The sequence below is a fragment of the Protomyctophum bolini genome, assembly GCF_963924005.1.
Source record: "Protomyctophum bolini genome assembly, chromosome: 10".
Taxonomy (NCBI): Eukaryota; Metazoa; Chordata; class Actinopteri; order Myctophiformes; family Myctophidae; genus Protomyctophum; species Protomyctophum bolini.
Window position 1 is genome coordinate 7,244,803 of NC_137871.1, and position 13,855 is coordinate 7,258,657.

A 13,855-nucleotide genomic window follows, 5' to 3' on the forward strand; every position below is an offset into this window, starting at 1 on the left:
GCAGGATCTTCTCTATAAAATGACCTTGATTGAGATGGCAAAACAATTAAATATATATATACAATGTTCTATTCTCAGCTGGAGGGAAAGTATATTTAGGCAGAGAGACACAAACGCTGCATGTTTTCAGTTTGTGTATTTTTAGCATTCATCTCGTCGGGGGGGGGGGGGGGGGGGGGGGGGGGGGGGAGTCGACAAAGATACCTTGTTTTTCTCCCCCCCACTAGCGACGTGCTTTTCCGTATAGCACATCCACGGTATAAATATACGCCCGCGGCACGCCAAAAGGAGCTGTCTGCTATACACAACTATAGCCCGGGTGCTGGAAAAAACACTCGCATGATTTACTTATAGGTCAAAGTATATAGCAATACATGCAATGTAGAAGTACAAACGTATTTGGCATCATAATGTACTTAAAGTATCGTCTCATATAGCACAAGGTCACCTCCACAGAGACAGAGAGGGAGAGAGAGAGAGAGAGAGAGAGAGAGAGAGAGAGAGAGAGAGAGCGTTCCTCCATTCACTTCAGCCACACACATTTTTTTCCCCTGCAGCAGCACGTCTGCAGGGAATTCAAACCAGCCACCTGTCCGCCCTGCTAAAGGGCCAAGGGCCACGTTTTTCGCTGCGTTTGTGTAGTCTATACTCTGTATAGAGGAGGAGGCAAGGTCTGAACGGGGCAGCGGAATTACAGGGGAGAAATCGTTTAACCCATTCTGAACGGGGACCCATTTTGGTGTTGGCATCATGTTATGCTTTAGCTAATGCAAAAACAGCAGATCTACAAGCTCGTAGCGCGCCACCGAGTGGCGCGCTACGAGCTTGTAGGTCTGCTATTTTTGAAAAATCGAAGAACGACTGACATTTTTAAGAATCTGATCTCAGGTCAGAATGGGTTAATCAGACCAGTGTGTTGTCCAGTCGAAGCCTCGTATGAATCTGATCTCAGGTCAGAATGGGTTAAACTAAAGAGAGAAGGCGGTGGGTTGATTCTATTTTGAAACCCCCGTTTTGTTTTGTTTTCTTTCAAACTAGCGCTGTTTCCACTATCGGTGCATCGTCACAATCAACATTGGCAAACGCCTTCTATAAAGCCCGTAAAATAAAAGCAGAGTAGAACAGCATAAGATCTATAGAGAGCTATAAATGCACCTCAAGTCTCTGTATACGAACGACTTCAAATTCGACACACACGCGTTCCAATCCACACCCCCACAGGGAGTGCATAAGTGCTCCATATTTGGGCATGGCCAAACTCCCATCTTTTAAAGTGAACACGTATACGCTGGGGCACTGGGGGTTATGCTATAACAGCTAGCGGTAGAGATAATGAGAGTTAATAACTGGGTGGAGCAGCATGCATTTCCAACTTGCATCGTTCCAAGTAGGCCAGTGCCCCGACGGGCACCTCTCTCTAGGGTTTCTAAAGCACTAGACGTGGGGCTTTATTTCTTTATTTTCCTTCTTTCATGTGCATTGCATAACTGGCTCTGTCCACCTCTTCATTCCATTTATTTTGTTCATCTTATCTCGAGGTAATCACATTTATGGAGTGTTGAATGAATCAAATGTCTCTCTCTCTCTCTCTCTCTCTCTCCCTAGGTGACCTCTGCGAGGAGGTGATTGACCCCTGTCTCCATGGTTTCGACCCCTGCCAGCATGACTCCAAGTGTTTGGCGGTCAGCCGTGGTTACCGGTGAGTGACAGCTCCACAGGGGTGTGGGCGGCGGTCAATGGGTCAACCCACAGGAAGTGACATGGGTGCTATAAAGTGGACGGTTTACCAGAACTCACACATATATATCACTCATTCTTGAGATGAGGGACAAAAGTGGAAAAAACATGTCCCACACATAAGAGCCTTATTTTATGTAAAAAATAAATTAATTCATAAAAATAAAAGCACTTGCAAAGTTAAGTGTAATACAGTTGTGTATTATTATGCCCTTAATTTCATTATAATTGTTTTCATATTCCATCTGAATTAGTTAAAAGCAGGCCCTGTACCCAAAAAGGCCTGTATTTAGCCTGTCCCCAGCAAGTGGCCACAATTTCAAACTGCCAAAAAAGTGTCTAATACTGTCACAATCACATAAATATACATACTAAATTAAAGTAGATTGTCAACAACATAGCAAATAATATACACAGTTAATTTTAATTCATATTTTCTATTAAATATCTCATATCAAATGTTCGTCCCACGTCTCCGTCAACTCCGTCAGGTTTTTTTAAAAGTCTTAAATTAATCAGAAAATATTGTCGACAGATTTAGCCTGAAGACTCCTTTTCCAAGTCCCATTTATATTTGTTGCAACACTGGAGTACCTGGTCTGACAAGCATTCAATTGTTTGATATTTTAAACAAACAATGTTGATAACAATGTGGTCACAGCTTTTACATGTCAACTCCGTCAGGACATTATTATGATCTTTGTTAAGAATTCAAAAATAATGTTTATTATTTTAGTTTAGGGGTTAGGTTTAGCTAACAAAATTAAGCAAAAACAAAATGGCTACATTGTACTAAAGAGGGTTAAGATGAAAACAAATGCCATTTTGTCAACTCCGTCAGACGTCAACTCCGTCAGATTTTGTGTCTGACGGAGTTGACGTGTATCTGACGGAGTTGACAAAAGTGTTCCTAAAACAATAAAATTATTGTTTTTGAATAATGGGCAGTATTCTAATTTGGCACACAGTTAGAGCATGCCGTAAGGAAAATTTTTGGCTATGGGGCCATCACAGATTTGTCTCGTGGTGACCATGGCAGCCATATTACAAAAGAGCCGCCACCTGATGTTATTTTACAATAACTCAAGTTCTACACCACCTAGGATCTTGATTCTGGTGACTAAGACCTCATTTTCAAGGATGAGGGATACAGTGGTACAATTTAGACTTTCCCTGTGATCATGGCAGCCATTTTTCAAAATGGCCGCCACCTGCTGTTATTTTACAATAACTCAAGTTCTACACCACCTAGGATCTTGATTCTGGTGACTAATCATACATTTTCAAGGATGTGGGGTACATTGGTAATATTTAGATTTGTCCTGTGACCATAGCAGCCATTTTTTTTTCAAAATGGCCGCCACCTGCTGTTATTTTACAATAACTCAAGTTTTAAACCACCTAGGATCTTGATTTTGGCGACTAATCATACATTTTAAAAGATGAGAAATACAGTGGTACTATTTAGATTTGTCCTGTGACCATGGCAGCCATTGTTTTTCAAAATGACCACCAACCTGCTGTTATTTTACCAATAACTCAAGTTTTAGACCACCAAGGATCTTGATTCTGGCGACTAATCATTACATTTTCAAGGATGATCTTTCTCTGGGAGAGGTAAGGGCTTATTTCAGGTGCAGGTTGAGTTTCTACTGACAGGACATTAAAAGGAGGTGGGCTTTCTGGCCTTTGACTTGCCCCTTTCAGGTACAGATGCACAGTTTGACTTCACTGGCCACTGCAGGGAACTGTGGGGGAGAAACTTTGGTCTCTTGACACCCCGATTAGGTTCAGGGTTTTTTTTGGTGGAGACTTGCCTTTCATGACATCTTTGCTGCAGCAGTTGATCTCCTTATTGCCAGTGGTGGCACACTCTGGGTCTCTGGGGCATTGTATCTTGGTGGCCTCCTGCCAGTGTTTCTCCATCCTTCTCCTGAGCTCTGTGTTCTGGGGCTCTGTTATAGTCAACTTACATTGTCTTGGCTGGAGATTGCTTTCCTGCAGGGTCCAGCCCAGTCTTGTGCAGATGGCTGCTGGCCCACCTGGAGGCCCCAACCTCACTTGTTTGGTTGGTGTGATTAGGTGGGGTGGTCTTCCCCAATCAGGATGAGGGGTTTGACCCTTTCAAACGGCAGTCTGGCCAAGTGTCTGTATTTAGTTGTGAGTTTAGATACAGGATCCGATTGCTCACCCAGCCCCAGGTGACATGAGGTGAAGGCTCCTTTGATTTGGTAACATTGCTTTGGTTGACATGCTGGGGACACAGAGAAAGACACTGATGCCTTCAGTGTCTGCACATCCTGCCTGATGGTCCTGAAGCCAAATCTTCTGTCTTCAGTCTTTCGCTCACTGTTCACTGCTCACTGTTCACCTCACCGAATTTAGCCCAAGGAGTTTGACCCCTAGTTTGGCCATAGACCCCCTAGTTTGGCCATAGCCACTTGCCCAAATGTGCCGACATGTGCTGACCTCATCACATCTGTGATGATGGCTATGGCCGTTTTTAGCCAACATAGTGTTTTTTGTGCAAAACTAATGCTTGGAATGGATCCAGAATCATGAAAAGCCCCTAGTTTGACATGCCACATGCTACTTAAAGCATAATGAAATTTAAAAAATGTAGCCTTATATTGTTTGTTGATGGTACCCAACTTTCAGCAGCTGTCAAACATGCCCCTAGGGTGGTCAAATAGAAACCAATGTGGGATATGTTAGTAGACACCTTTACAAACATTGGTGAAGAAAATTCTTGGTAAGAAATGTATTCACAGATTTTATATTATTCTGATAATATTCCCTGAGTAAATTGGTAAAATAATAGCAGGTCCACCATTTTTTTAAATGTCTACCATCCATGGTCACAGGATAAATCTAAATAGTACAACTGTATTCCTCACCCTTGAAAATGTATGATTAGTCACCAGAATCAAGATCCTAGGTGGTGTAGAACTTGAGTTATTGGGAAATAACAGAAAGTTGGCGGCCATTTTGAAAAATGTCTACCATGGTCACAGGACAAATCTAAATAGTACCAATGTATCCCACATCCTTGAAAATGTATGATTAGTCACCAGAATCAAGATCCTAGGTGGTGTAGAACTTGAGTTATTGGGAAATAACAGAAAGTTGGCGGCCATTTTGAAAAATGGCTGCCATGTTCACAGGGCAAATCTAAATAGTACCACTGTATTCCTCATCCTTGAAAATGTGGGATTAGTCACCAGAATCAAGATCCTAGGTGGTCTAGAACCTAAATCAGTTAAACTTGTCAACTCCGTCAGATGTTCGTCAACTCCGTCAGACGTTCGTCCCGTGATGTTTTTGTTAATTTCCAAAGAAATAGAAAATTCGCTGTCAAATCTTTTGTGCTTATGTATTGAAACACCAACTGAAATGATACGTAATGATGTTTTTTTTTTTTTTTTACATGGTTTTCATGTTATAATATTGAAAATAAAGGTTGAAATGACGGTTTTGAGAAATTGGATATTTCATAATAGTGTGATATTGGAACAAAATAATATTAAAAGATTTGTATTACTTAACTTGATTACTGAAAGCCATTATAAGATAACTGAGGACTTTATATTATTGTTGAAATGATAAAATTCAATTAAAAGGGATTTTAGTGTGTCTGACGGAGTTGACATGAATCAGGTATTAAGTGCATAAATGTCCCATTTTAGAAAGAAATGTTATGCGAAAAACCTGTTCCTTCTCAAGATTGGTAGTTGAGACCTGTGTCTACAAATACATCTATTTGATTTGAATGTATCTTAAAAAAAAAAAAAATCCAGTTTGAAAAAAGTTTTGTCCCTTATCTCAAGAATGGGTGATATACAGACAGACGTGTGCGTGCGCGCGCACACACACACACGCCGAGGAAGCTTCACTGCCTTTGTATGGTGACGAGTTCTGACAACACACACACACACACACACACCATGAAACGGTTAACCTTACTTATGCCAAGGCACTCACTTGCACACTTGCTACTTTGCTACTACTCTTACGGGCGGGCGCACGCACACATGTACTCACACTCTCACACACACACACACACACACACACACACACACACACACACACACACACACACACACACACACACACACACACACACACACACACACACACAGAATGTGTGCATTGTGCAGCCTTAACCCATTAAAACATTTTAGAAAAATCTTGAAAGTACTCATTTAAGGAAGGAATTTGTAGAATGGGCCTCAGGGTTAAACTGGGCCTAATGGGTTAAACTGTAATCTAAACTATATCTCTGGGCGCGTGTGTGTGTGTGTGTGTGTGTGTGTGTGTGTGCGTAGGTGTGAGTGTTTGCCAGGCTACGTGGGTCAGCAGTGTGAGCAGGACTACAATGACTGTCTGGAGAACAAGTGTCAGCACGGGGCAGAGTGCGTGGACGCCGTCAACGGATACACCTGTGTCTGCAAGGAGGGCTTCAGGTGAGAGACGCACGCACACACACACACACAGGCACACAGGCACACAGGCACGCACGCACGCACGCACACACACACAGGCACGCACGCACACACACAGGCACGCACGCACGCAACAGTGTCGATTTCGTTGACTAAATCTATGACGAAAGAATTTCATCAACTACCTTTTCTGATTGACGAAAACTATGGAAGAAGTTTTTCTGTATTATTTAGAATTTTAATAACAGTTTTGGACATTGACAGTTTCACTTTCAACCTGACAGACGATATTATGTATATTTACGTGCACACGCACACTTTATCAGAACACACGTGGTTACACAGAGCCAGACAGGGAGGAGACCACAGATGGTGCTTCATTATCAGAAACTTGACTGAAGTGTGCGCACGCATGTGCATGTGTGCGTGTGTGCGTGCGTGCGTGTGTGAGACAGACAGATGTAGCTCCATGTGGCCAATTATAACTATGCCCATGGATGAGGGATGGAGAGAAAACTAATTCATCAGAGACACAGAGGGAGAGTAAAGCCTGGATATCGAGGCTAGAGAGAGATATACACACAGAGAGAGAGGGAGAGAGAGAGAGAGAGAGAGAGAGAGCAGCAAAACAGACCAACTATGTGAGAGAGACAAAGAGACATAAAGATGCACACATAGATTAAAGAGTCAGTCGCCACGACTGATTCCAGGTCATTAGGATTCCATAGAAGTAATCGTGTCTAATTTGGAAGCATGACACGCTCCGAACATGGGCTATCTAGCAGCTTACAACACGCTTTAATCCATGTGCACACAGACCAAAAGACAGACACAAAGAGACACACACACCAGGAGACAGAGAGAGAAAGAAAATAACTTTAAAGCTACACAAACACAAAAAAAAGCCCTTGCGCGTCCATTTTGGTTTGATTTTACGCTCTCAAGAGTCTACACAATTAGAGAATGTAGGAGAAATGTTCTTTTGATCATCGTTTGGCCTGTTATCTCTCACATCAATACTGCATGGAACTGTGGACAAAATGGTATTCAGTGTGACGACAATAAATCTGACGAAATGACGGTGTGGCCTCAAATCCCGAAAAAGATAAATAGACCTTTATATGAAAAGGGTTGAAAACCACTGTGATAAAGGGAAACATTTGTTTGTATATAGAGCGTCGCAGTGTGGCCCAGGACATGAATCGCAATGCATTTCTCCCATCGGCATTTCTTATTTATTTAAAGACGGTTACGCCGCGGACAAAGCCAACTCGGATCGTGTACAAATCACGACAATGAACACAATGTTTTGGGGCCGATCAAATGATTTATAAGAAGAAAAAACAAAACAAATTGTGTTGTCTCCTGCCTTTATTTTCGTCTTTCTAATGATTCGATCGGCCCCAAAACATTGTGTTCATTGTCATGATTTGTACACGATCCGAGTTGGCTTTGTCCGCGGCGTATAACCCAAGTCTTTAAATAAATACTTTAAGAAAATCCTATATGGGGAAAAATGCATTGCGATTCATGTCCTGCGGGCCACTCGTCGTTCGGACTGCGACGCTCTATTGAAGAGCATCATTGCGAACGCAGTGAGCACTAACTATGAGACCCTGCAGATCATGTCTGTCTGTGTGTGTGTCTGTGTGCGTGTCTGTCTGTCTGTCTGTCTGTCCCGCTGTTACACCACCTGCCCGCCACCAGAGGGCCCAGCTGTATCACACAGAAAAACACACACACACACACACACACACACACACACACACACACACACACACACACACACACACACACACACACACACACACACACACACACACACACACACACACCTTAACTTAAAAAAGATTAACTTAAAAAAAAAGAACTTAAAAAAAATAAAACACACACCTTAACTTAAAAAAATTAACTTAAAAAAAAATAACTTAAAAAAAAAAATCTTAAAAAAAAATCTTAAAAAAAACCCAAATATGTACGAGCTGCGTTCGCTTCCCACGTTTGCGCGTCTCACTTGTAACACAATGCCACATCTCCTCCCATTTGCAGCGGGCTGTTCTGCGAGAACCCTCCCCCCATGATCCTGCTCCAGACCAGCCCGTGTGACCAGTCGGAGTGCCAGAACGGCGCCCAGTGCCTGGTGGTGTCCGGGGAGCCCGTCTGCCGCTGCCTGCCCGGCTTCTACGGCGGAAAGTGCCGCAAGGTCTCCACCGTCCACTTCCTGGGCCGCGAGGCGTACGTGGAGCTGCCCAGCGCCAAGCTCCGCCCCTCGGCACACGTGTCGTTGCAGGTAAATGTGAAAGGTCTGCCTGCGCGCCGGATCGGATCGGATCGGATCGACCCCCCCCCCCCCCCCCGAGGTCGACCGCTTCAACCCCAACGTAATTCGTTCTATCTATGGCTACGTGTGCCAAAAATAGCAGATCTACAAGCTCAAAAAAAATCGCAAAAAAAGTGGCATTTTATTTTGTCCACATCACCCCGGCCATCCCTACTACTACTACTACTACTGTACATACTGCCCACGGTGCTCAGTACAACCACAGTCCTATAGTTGACCATTTAGCCAAACTCCACTGGTGGTGGATAAGGGGATCTGGTTTCACTCAACAGAACCCCCCCGTCCCCCACACACACACACACACACACGCACACCTCCACCTAAGTGTTGAAATCTATATAGGAATATGGTACGAGTAACTATCAACCATAGTAATGGCACAACCGTTCAGAGTCAAAGCGGCCGCTGGCACAGCAATGTCAACCGCTGAGACTGGAAGTGCTTGGTTTCACTGTGTGTGTGACATGGAAAACGTGGAGACTGGAAGTGCTTGGTTTCACTGTGTGTGACATGGAAAACGTGGAGACTGGAAGTGCTTGGTTTCACTGTGTGTGACATGGAAAACGTGGAGACTGGAAGTGCTTGGTTTCACTGTGTGTGACATGGAAAACATGGAAGTAAGAGATGAGTCTTTCAAATCAAGCCTATAAGGTTGCATGAGTTACTGCCGACGGAGCAAACCAAACATCTGCCATAGTCTGAGTGCGCACGCGCGCACACACACACACACACACACAGTCACACACACACACGTTCAAGAAAGGCACTTTACTTTTAAGACAGCACCTCTTCAAAGAGAGAGAGAGAGAGAGCAAAATGCAGAAGATATTAAAGAGGAGGGGTCTAATTGACCTCCAACACCTGTGTTGGCACGTGTGTGTGCGTGCACGCGCGTTCTCACTAGGAGCTTTCAATGTCAGTGCCAAGACTGTTGAAAGTCGTCTGAGAGCCTTTGACTCACGAGAGAGAAGCACTCCATAAATCTCGCGCGCACACACACACACGCGCGCACACGCACGCACACGCACGCCCTCTCCAGCAGCTTGTTAGCAGGTGTTGAGTTGGCCATGCTCCATCGAAGCCGGAGTGTTAAGTGCCCCTTGGCCCCATTTCCACTCTGCTATAGTTAGTTAGCGCAGAGCGGAGCACGCCAACAAGTGTGACATGTTAAGTGTGTGCACCGTGCACACATTTGTGTGCGCGCGCGCGTGCGTGTGTGTGTGTGTGTGCGTGGGAGGGAAGCGAGAGAAGCAAGTGCAGCATAAGTGACCTCATTTAAGGACACTAATGGTTGATTTTCGTTTCCAGCTTTCTGTATTCTAGTTCCAGCTGTGCTGTCCCACGTCCCACGCCCCCCACCAACCACCCCCCCCCCACCACCCCCACCTCCATTTATTTTCTTCCCCGTGTGACACGGCCGCTGGACTCAGCCAAGAGAGCTGCTTATAGTCAAAGGTGCCTTTCCAACTGTGCTTTAAATTCCTGTAAAACACAGAAAGACATCATGCTGTTGGCTGTATAGCCCGCGTGGGTGGAGAGGCTTGCAGGTCTCGGAATTGGAACGTAGCCACGCCCACGTTGGCCCTTATAGCTCGCCCCGGTCTGTGTCGGTGTCAAAGTGTATCCGGGCGAGACTCACTCACGATAAGCGGACGTGGCAACTAGGGTTGGGATTCGGAACCGGGTCCATTTCAGACCCGGTTCCGACATTGCGGATCCGGAGCCGGTACCATCGTTTTCGTATTAACGGTTCCCCAAACGGTTCTCATCAGTCGTCATTTAGCTCCGCTGTGTCTGTGCATGCATGCAAGCAGAGCCTGTGGTGACGTCACCCCACCTACATGAGAGAGTGGGGTCGGGGAGGATACGCCCACTGTTCTGTACATTCAGCGACCGCCGCGGAGCGAGTGGAGTGGGACAGTATGTCGAAGAGATCTCCATAGTGTGGTTAACAGAGAGGGAAATGACTGAGGCTGAGCACGCAACGTGCAATAAATGCTATATGCTATAGTTCGCTGCAAAGGTTGTTGCAACTTGTAGGCTACCAGTTGCACCACGTCCACGAGTTCTCAAAATCAATATGTCTACACGAGTCCACAACTCACGAGAATAATCTACAGTAGGCACATCGCGTTTGAGAGCCATGCGGAAAGCCGTGCCTGCACTCCCCGCAGCTCCACCACAGCCGGCGGGGGACGAGGATGATGCAAGGCTCGTTCACTTTCCCCAGGCTAGTAACGTAATAGAAAATAAAAACTACTAAACTTCTACAGAGCTTTTCATTAGGCGTGTTGTAGCCTACAACTGTTGTTAATGGTGTTAATTTAGACCGCCAATGACTCGACGTCCTTCTGTCTGATATTATATAAATCACGTTAAATATCACTATCAATGCTTTTGATTTGTCTCTAAATTAATCGCGTGACTGTTGAGCCCAGCGTTTAGGTGCATATACCTCCATAGATTGATTACTTTATAAAGAGTTTGCAGAAAAAAGCACAGGAACGTAGCCTACAGTTCAATTTTTATAATCCAAGAAAGCACTATTTGTTTCCATTAGGGTAAGGGCCCAGGGGTCCTTCATATTAAATTAATCTGAACATTAAAGACAACATTTGTCACCACAACAATATCATTATTGCAATGTGTATGTACTGTATATTTACTATACAGTACAAATTGCAATATACAGTACAAATTGCAACAATGATATTGTTGTGGTGGCTAGCTGGTGGTGGTGAAATTAAAATAATAGTGCCACCTCATAATTGTAAAGAGCATTTTCAATAATTGAATTAATGAATTTGTGTTTATTATGTACTTGGTTAGGTTAGTTATAATATAAGCATAATCTATGTCAGAAAAAAAGGCGATTTTTTTTTATTGGGATCCGTTAAGGGAACCGTTAGGAACCGGAACCGTTAAGAGGGATCCGGGAAGGATTCGGAACCGTTAAAATCCTAACGAATCCCAACCCTAGTGGCAACACTGTTCTGTAGGGAGTGAAGGTGAATGGCGATAGAACAGCCTCGAGATTGTTTCTTTATACCGTGATAATAGGGGTTTCTGGGCTGCATGCACTGTTGGCCTGCACATCTGTCATCTCACCCTCCATCTCTCTGTCAAAACGCTATAGGACCACCTGGCTGCAATTTTTATAGCAGGACCCTGTAAAAAGTCTAAGCTTGTCACCAGGTTACTGTATATATATACATATATATATATTTGTATTTTTTTTACTACAATGATGACTTTACATGATGTACGTGAATTATTGCTTTGTCTTTAAAACAAATGTCTCAAACGTAATACACATGTGGACCTCAACGGAGATGGGCTTATTTGGGTTATGCCGTTTAGCATTATTTATACATACACATGTGCCACCATGCCTTTTTTTTTTGCAAACTGTCAATAAAGTATTCAATCAATCAAAACACAAATCACCACTTTTGGGATGCTATAGGTAAGAGCTCACAATTGTTATTCACTAGTTAATCTGTGTGTCTCTCTCTCTCTGTGTGTGTGTGTGTGTGTGTGTGTGTGTGTGTGTGTGTGTGTGTGTGTGTGTGTGTGTGTGTGTGTGTGTGTGTGTGTGTGTGTGTGTGTGTGTGTGTGTGTGTGTGTGTGTGTGTGTGTGTGTGTGTGTGTGTGTGCGCGCATCAAGGTGGCAACAGAGAAAGACAACGGTGTTTTGTTGTACAAGGAGGACCACGACCCGCTTGCACTAGAGCTGTACCAGGGCCACATACGACTCATATATGACCTTGCCAGCTACCCACCCACCACCGTATACAGGTAGGCTAAACACACACACACACACACACATGCTCCCCCCCCCCCCCCCCCCCACACACACACACACACACAGTATAACTATACTGTATATTTCTGTGGTGCAACGTGGTTTAGAGACATGCAGAATACACAGCATTGCATTCAATCAACAGTCATTGTCAACAGTCACTAAACATGAAAGGCTCACCTTCACAAAAGACAGATAATAAGTCCTGCTTCAGCCCCAGGATGCTAACATAATAATAATAATAATAATAATAATAATAATAATAATAATCTACACAGCTTCAATAGGAATGGGTATAGTCCAAAGTCTATATAAGCACTATAGGTTTCTGTGGTGTTTTCTATTAAAATGTTTATGAAACGGTATATGTTGTACGGCGATGTTGTCTGATCACATTTCCATAATGGCGTAATAGCATGCAGCCGCTAAACCAGTGTGTGATCAAGTAACCATTTTTTCGAGTCTTCAACTTTTGTCTACTGTAAGGGATACACATTATTGTGTTTCAGTCCATTAGCTGTTAAATGCAATACAGGAGAGAGAGAGAGAGAGAGAGAGAGAGAGAGAGACAGAGACAGAGACAGAGACAGAGAGAGAGAGAGAGAGAGAGAGAGAGAGAGAGAGAGAGAGAGAGAGAGAGAGAGATACCGTAGAACATGAACCGAAGGCCACTTCATCCCAAGGGAAATCCGGCATGCGAGATGCGCGCCCACGTCACAACTTAAATTAAGGAATGTGGGGATTTGTGAATACAGGGAGGCAGAGACGGAGATAATGGGAGAGATGATCGGTTACGAGAAAGGAAGAAAGAGACAGAGAAAGACTCAGACAGTGGGCAGCGACTTAGAATCAGGAAGAGGGATGGAAAAATAAAAAGGAAAATAGAGGGGGGAATAAGGGACAACGCTATCGTTTTCACTTCGCTCTGCCTTTGCGGTTCTCCTTGCATTACTGACGTCAAGCTGTGTGGATTTGGCTTGGCTCTCTCCTTTTGTCTCTGGTGGGCAAGGGAGGGGAAGTGTATCTACACACTCTCTGTGTACTCCGTGTGTGCGTGCGTGCGTGCGTGCGTGCGTGCGCGTGCATAGATGAGCAGGAGAAGGGCAGCATGAGAATACAATTTTGATAACCAAAAAGATAACCATGAGCCGAGACAAGGATGATACGGCAGGCACAAGGATGAGTCACAGGGCATGGAATCCATGTCACGATGGCCAAACAACAGTTACCGAAGACGAGTTTGTGCATTATGTTTCCTCTTAAAGGGACACTTCACCCTTTTTGCAAAAAAATACATGTTAATGACGTTTAGGAGCTTTAGAACACTTTCCTGGGGGTATTTATGTGTGTAATATGTGGTTTTAGATATTTTAGATTGTAGCAGTGAGCCTGTTGTCTCTGATGTCATGGACACTGGGCTCACTTCCTTCCTGGACTACATGTTGTCTCAGTAAGACAGCTCTCCCCCCTATCCACAAGGAGGAGCAGTGCACCAAAGAATTATGGGAATTGTAGTCCAGGAAGGTAGTG

The 13,855-nt window shown here is 44.2% G+C and overlaps 2 protein-coding genes across 2 annotated transcripts in view; one reads left to right on the forward strand and one right to left on the reverse strand.

The window, feature by feature from the left end:
* LOC308322131 (uncharacterized protein) overlaps nucleotides 1-13,855 on the reverse strand; it is a gene marked incomplete at its 3' end in the record, with an annotated part of 567,861 nt that overhangs the window by 520,109 nt on the left and 33,897 nt on the right. The gene's annotated exons all lie outside the window — the stretch shown is intronic.
* Nucleotides 1-13,855, forward strand: part of slit3 (slit homolog 3) — a gene marked incomplete at its 3' end in the record, with an annotated part of 88,019 nt that overhangs the window by 55,137 nt on the left and 19,027 nt on the right. The window contains 4 exon segments of the mRNA XM_080774338.1: nucleotides 1,606-1,699; nucleotides 6,063-6,200; nucleotides 8,229-8,469; nucleotides 12,188-12,318. Of these exon segments, the coding sequence (XP_080630464.1) occupies nucleotides 1,606-1,699; nucleotides 6,063-6,200; nucleotides 8,229-8,469; nucleotides 12,188-12,318 (604 nt within the window).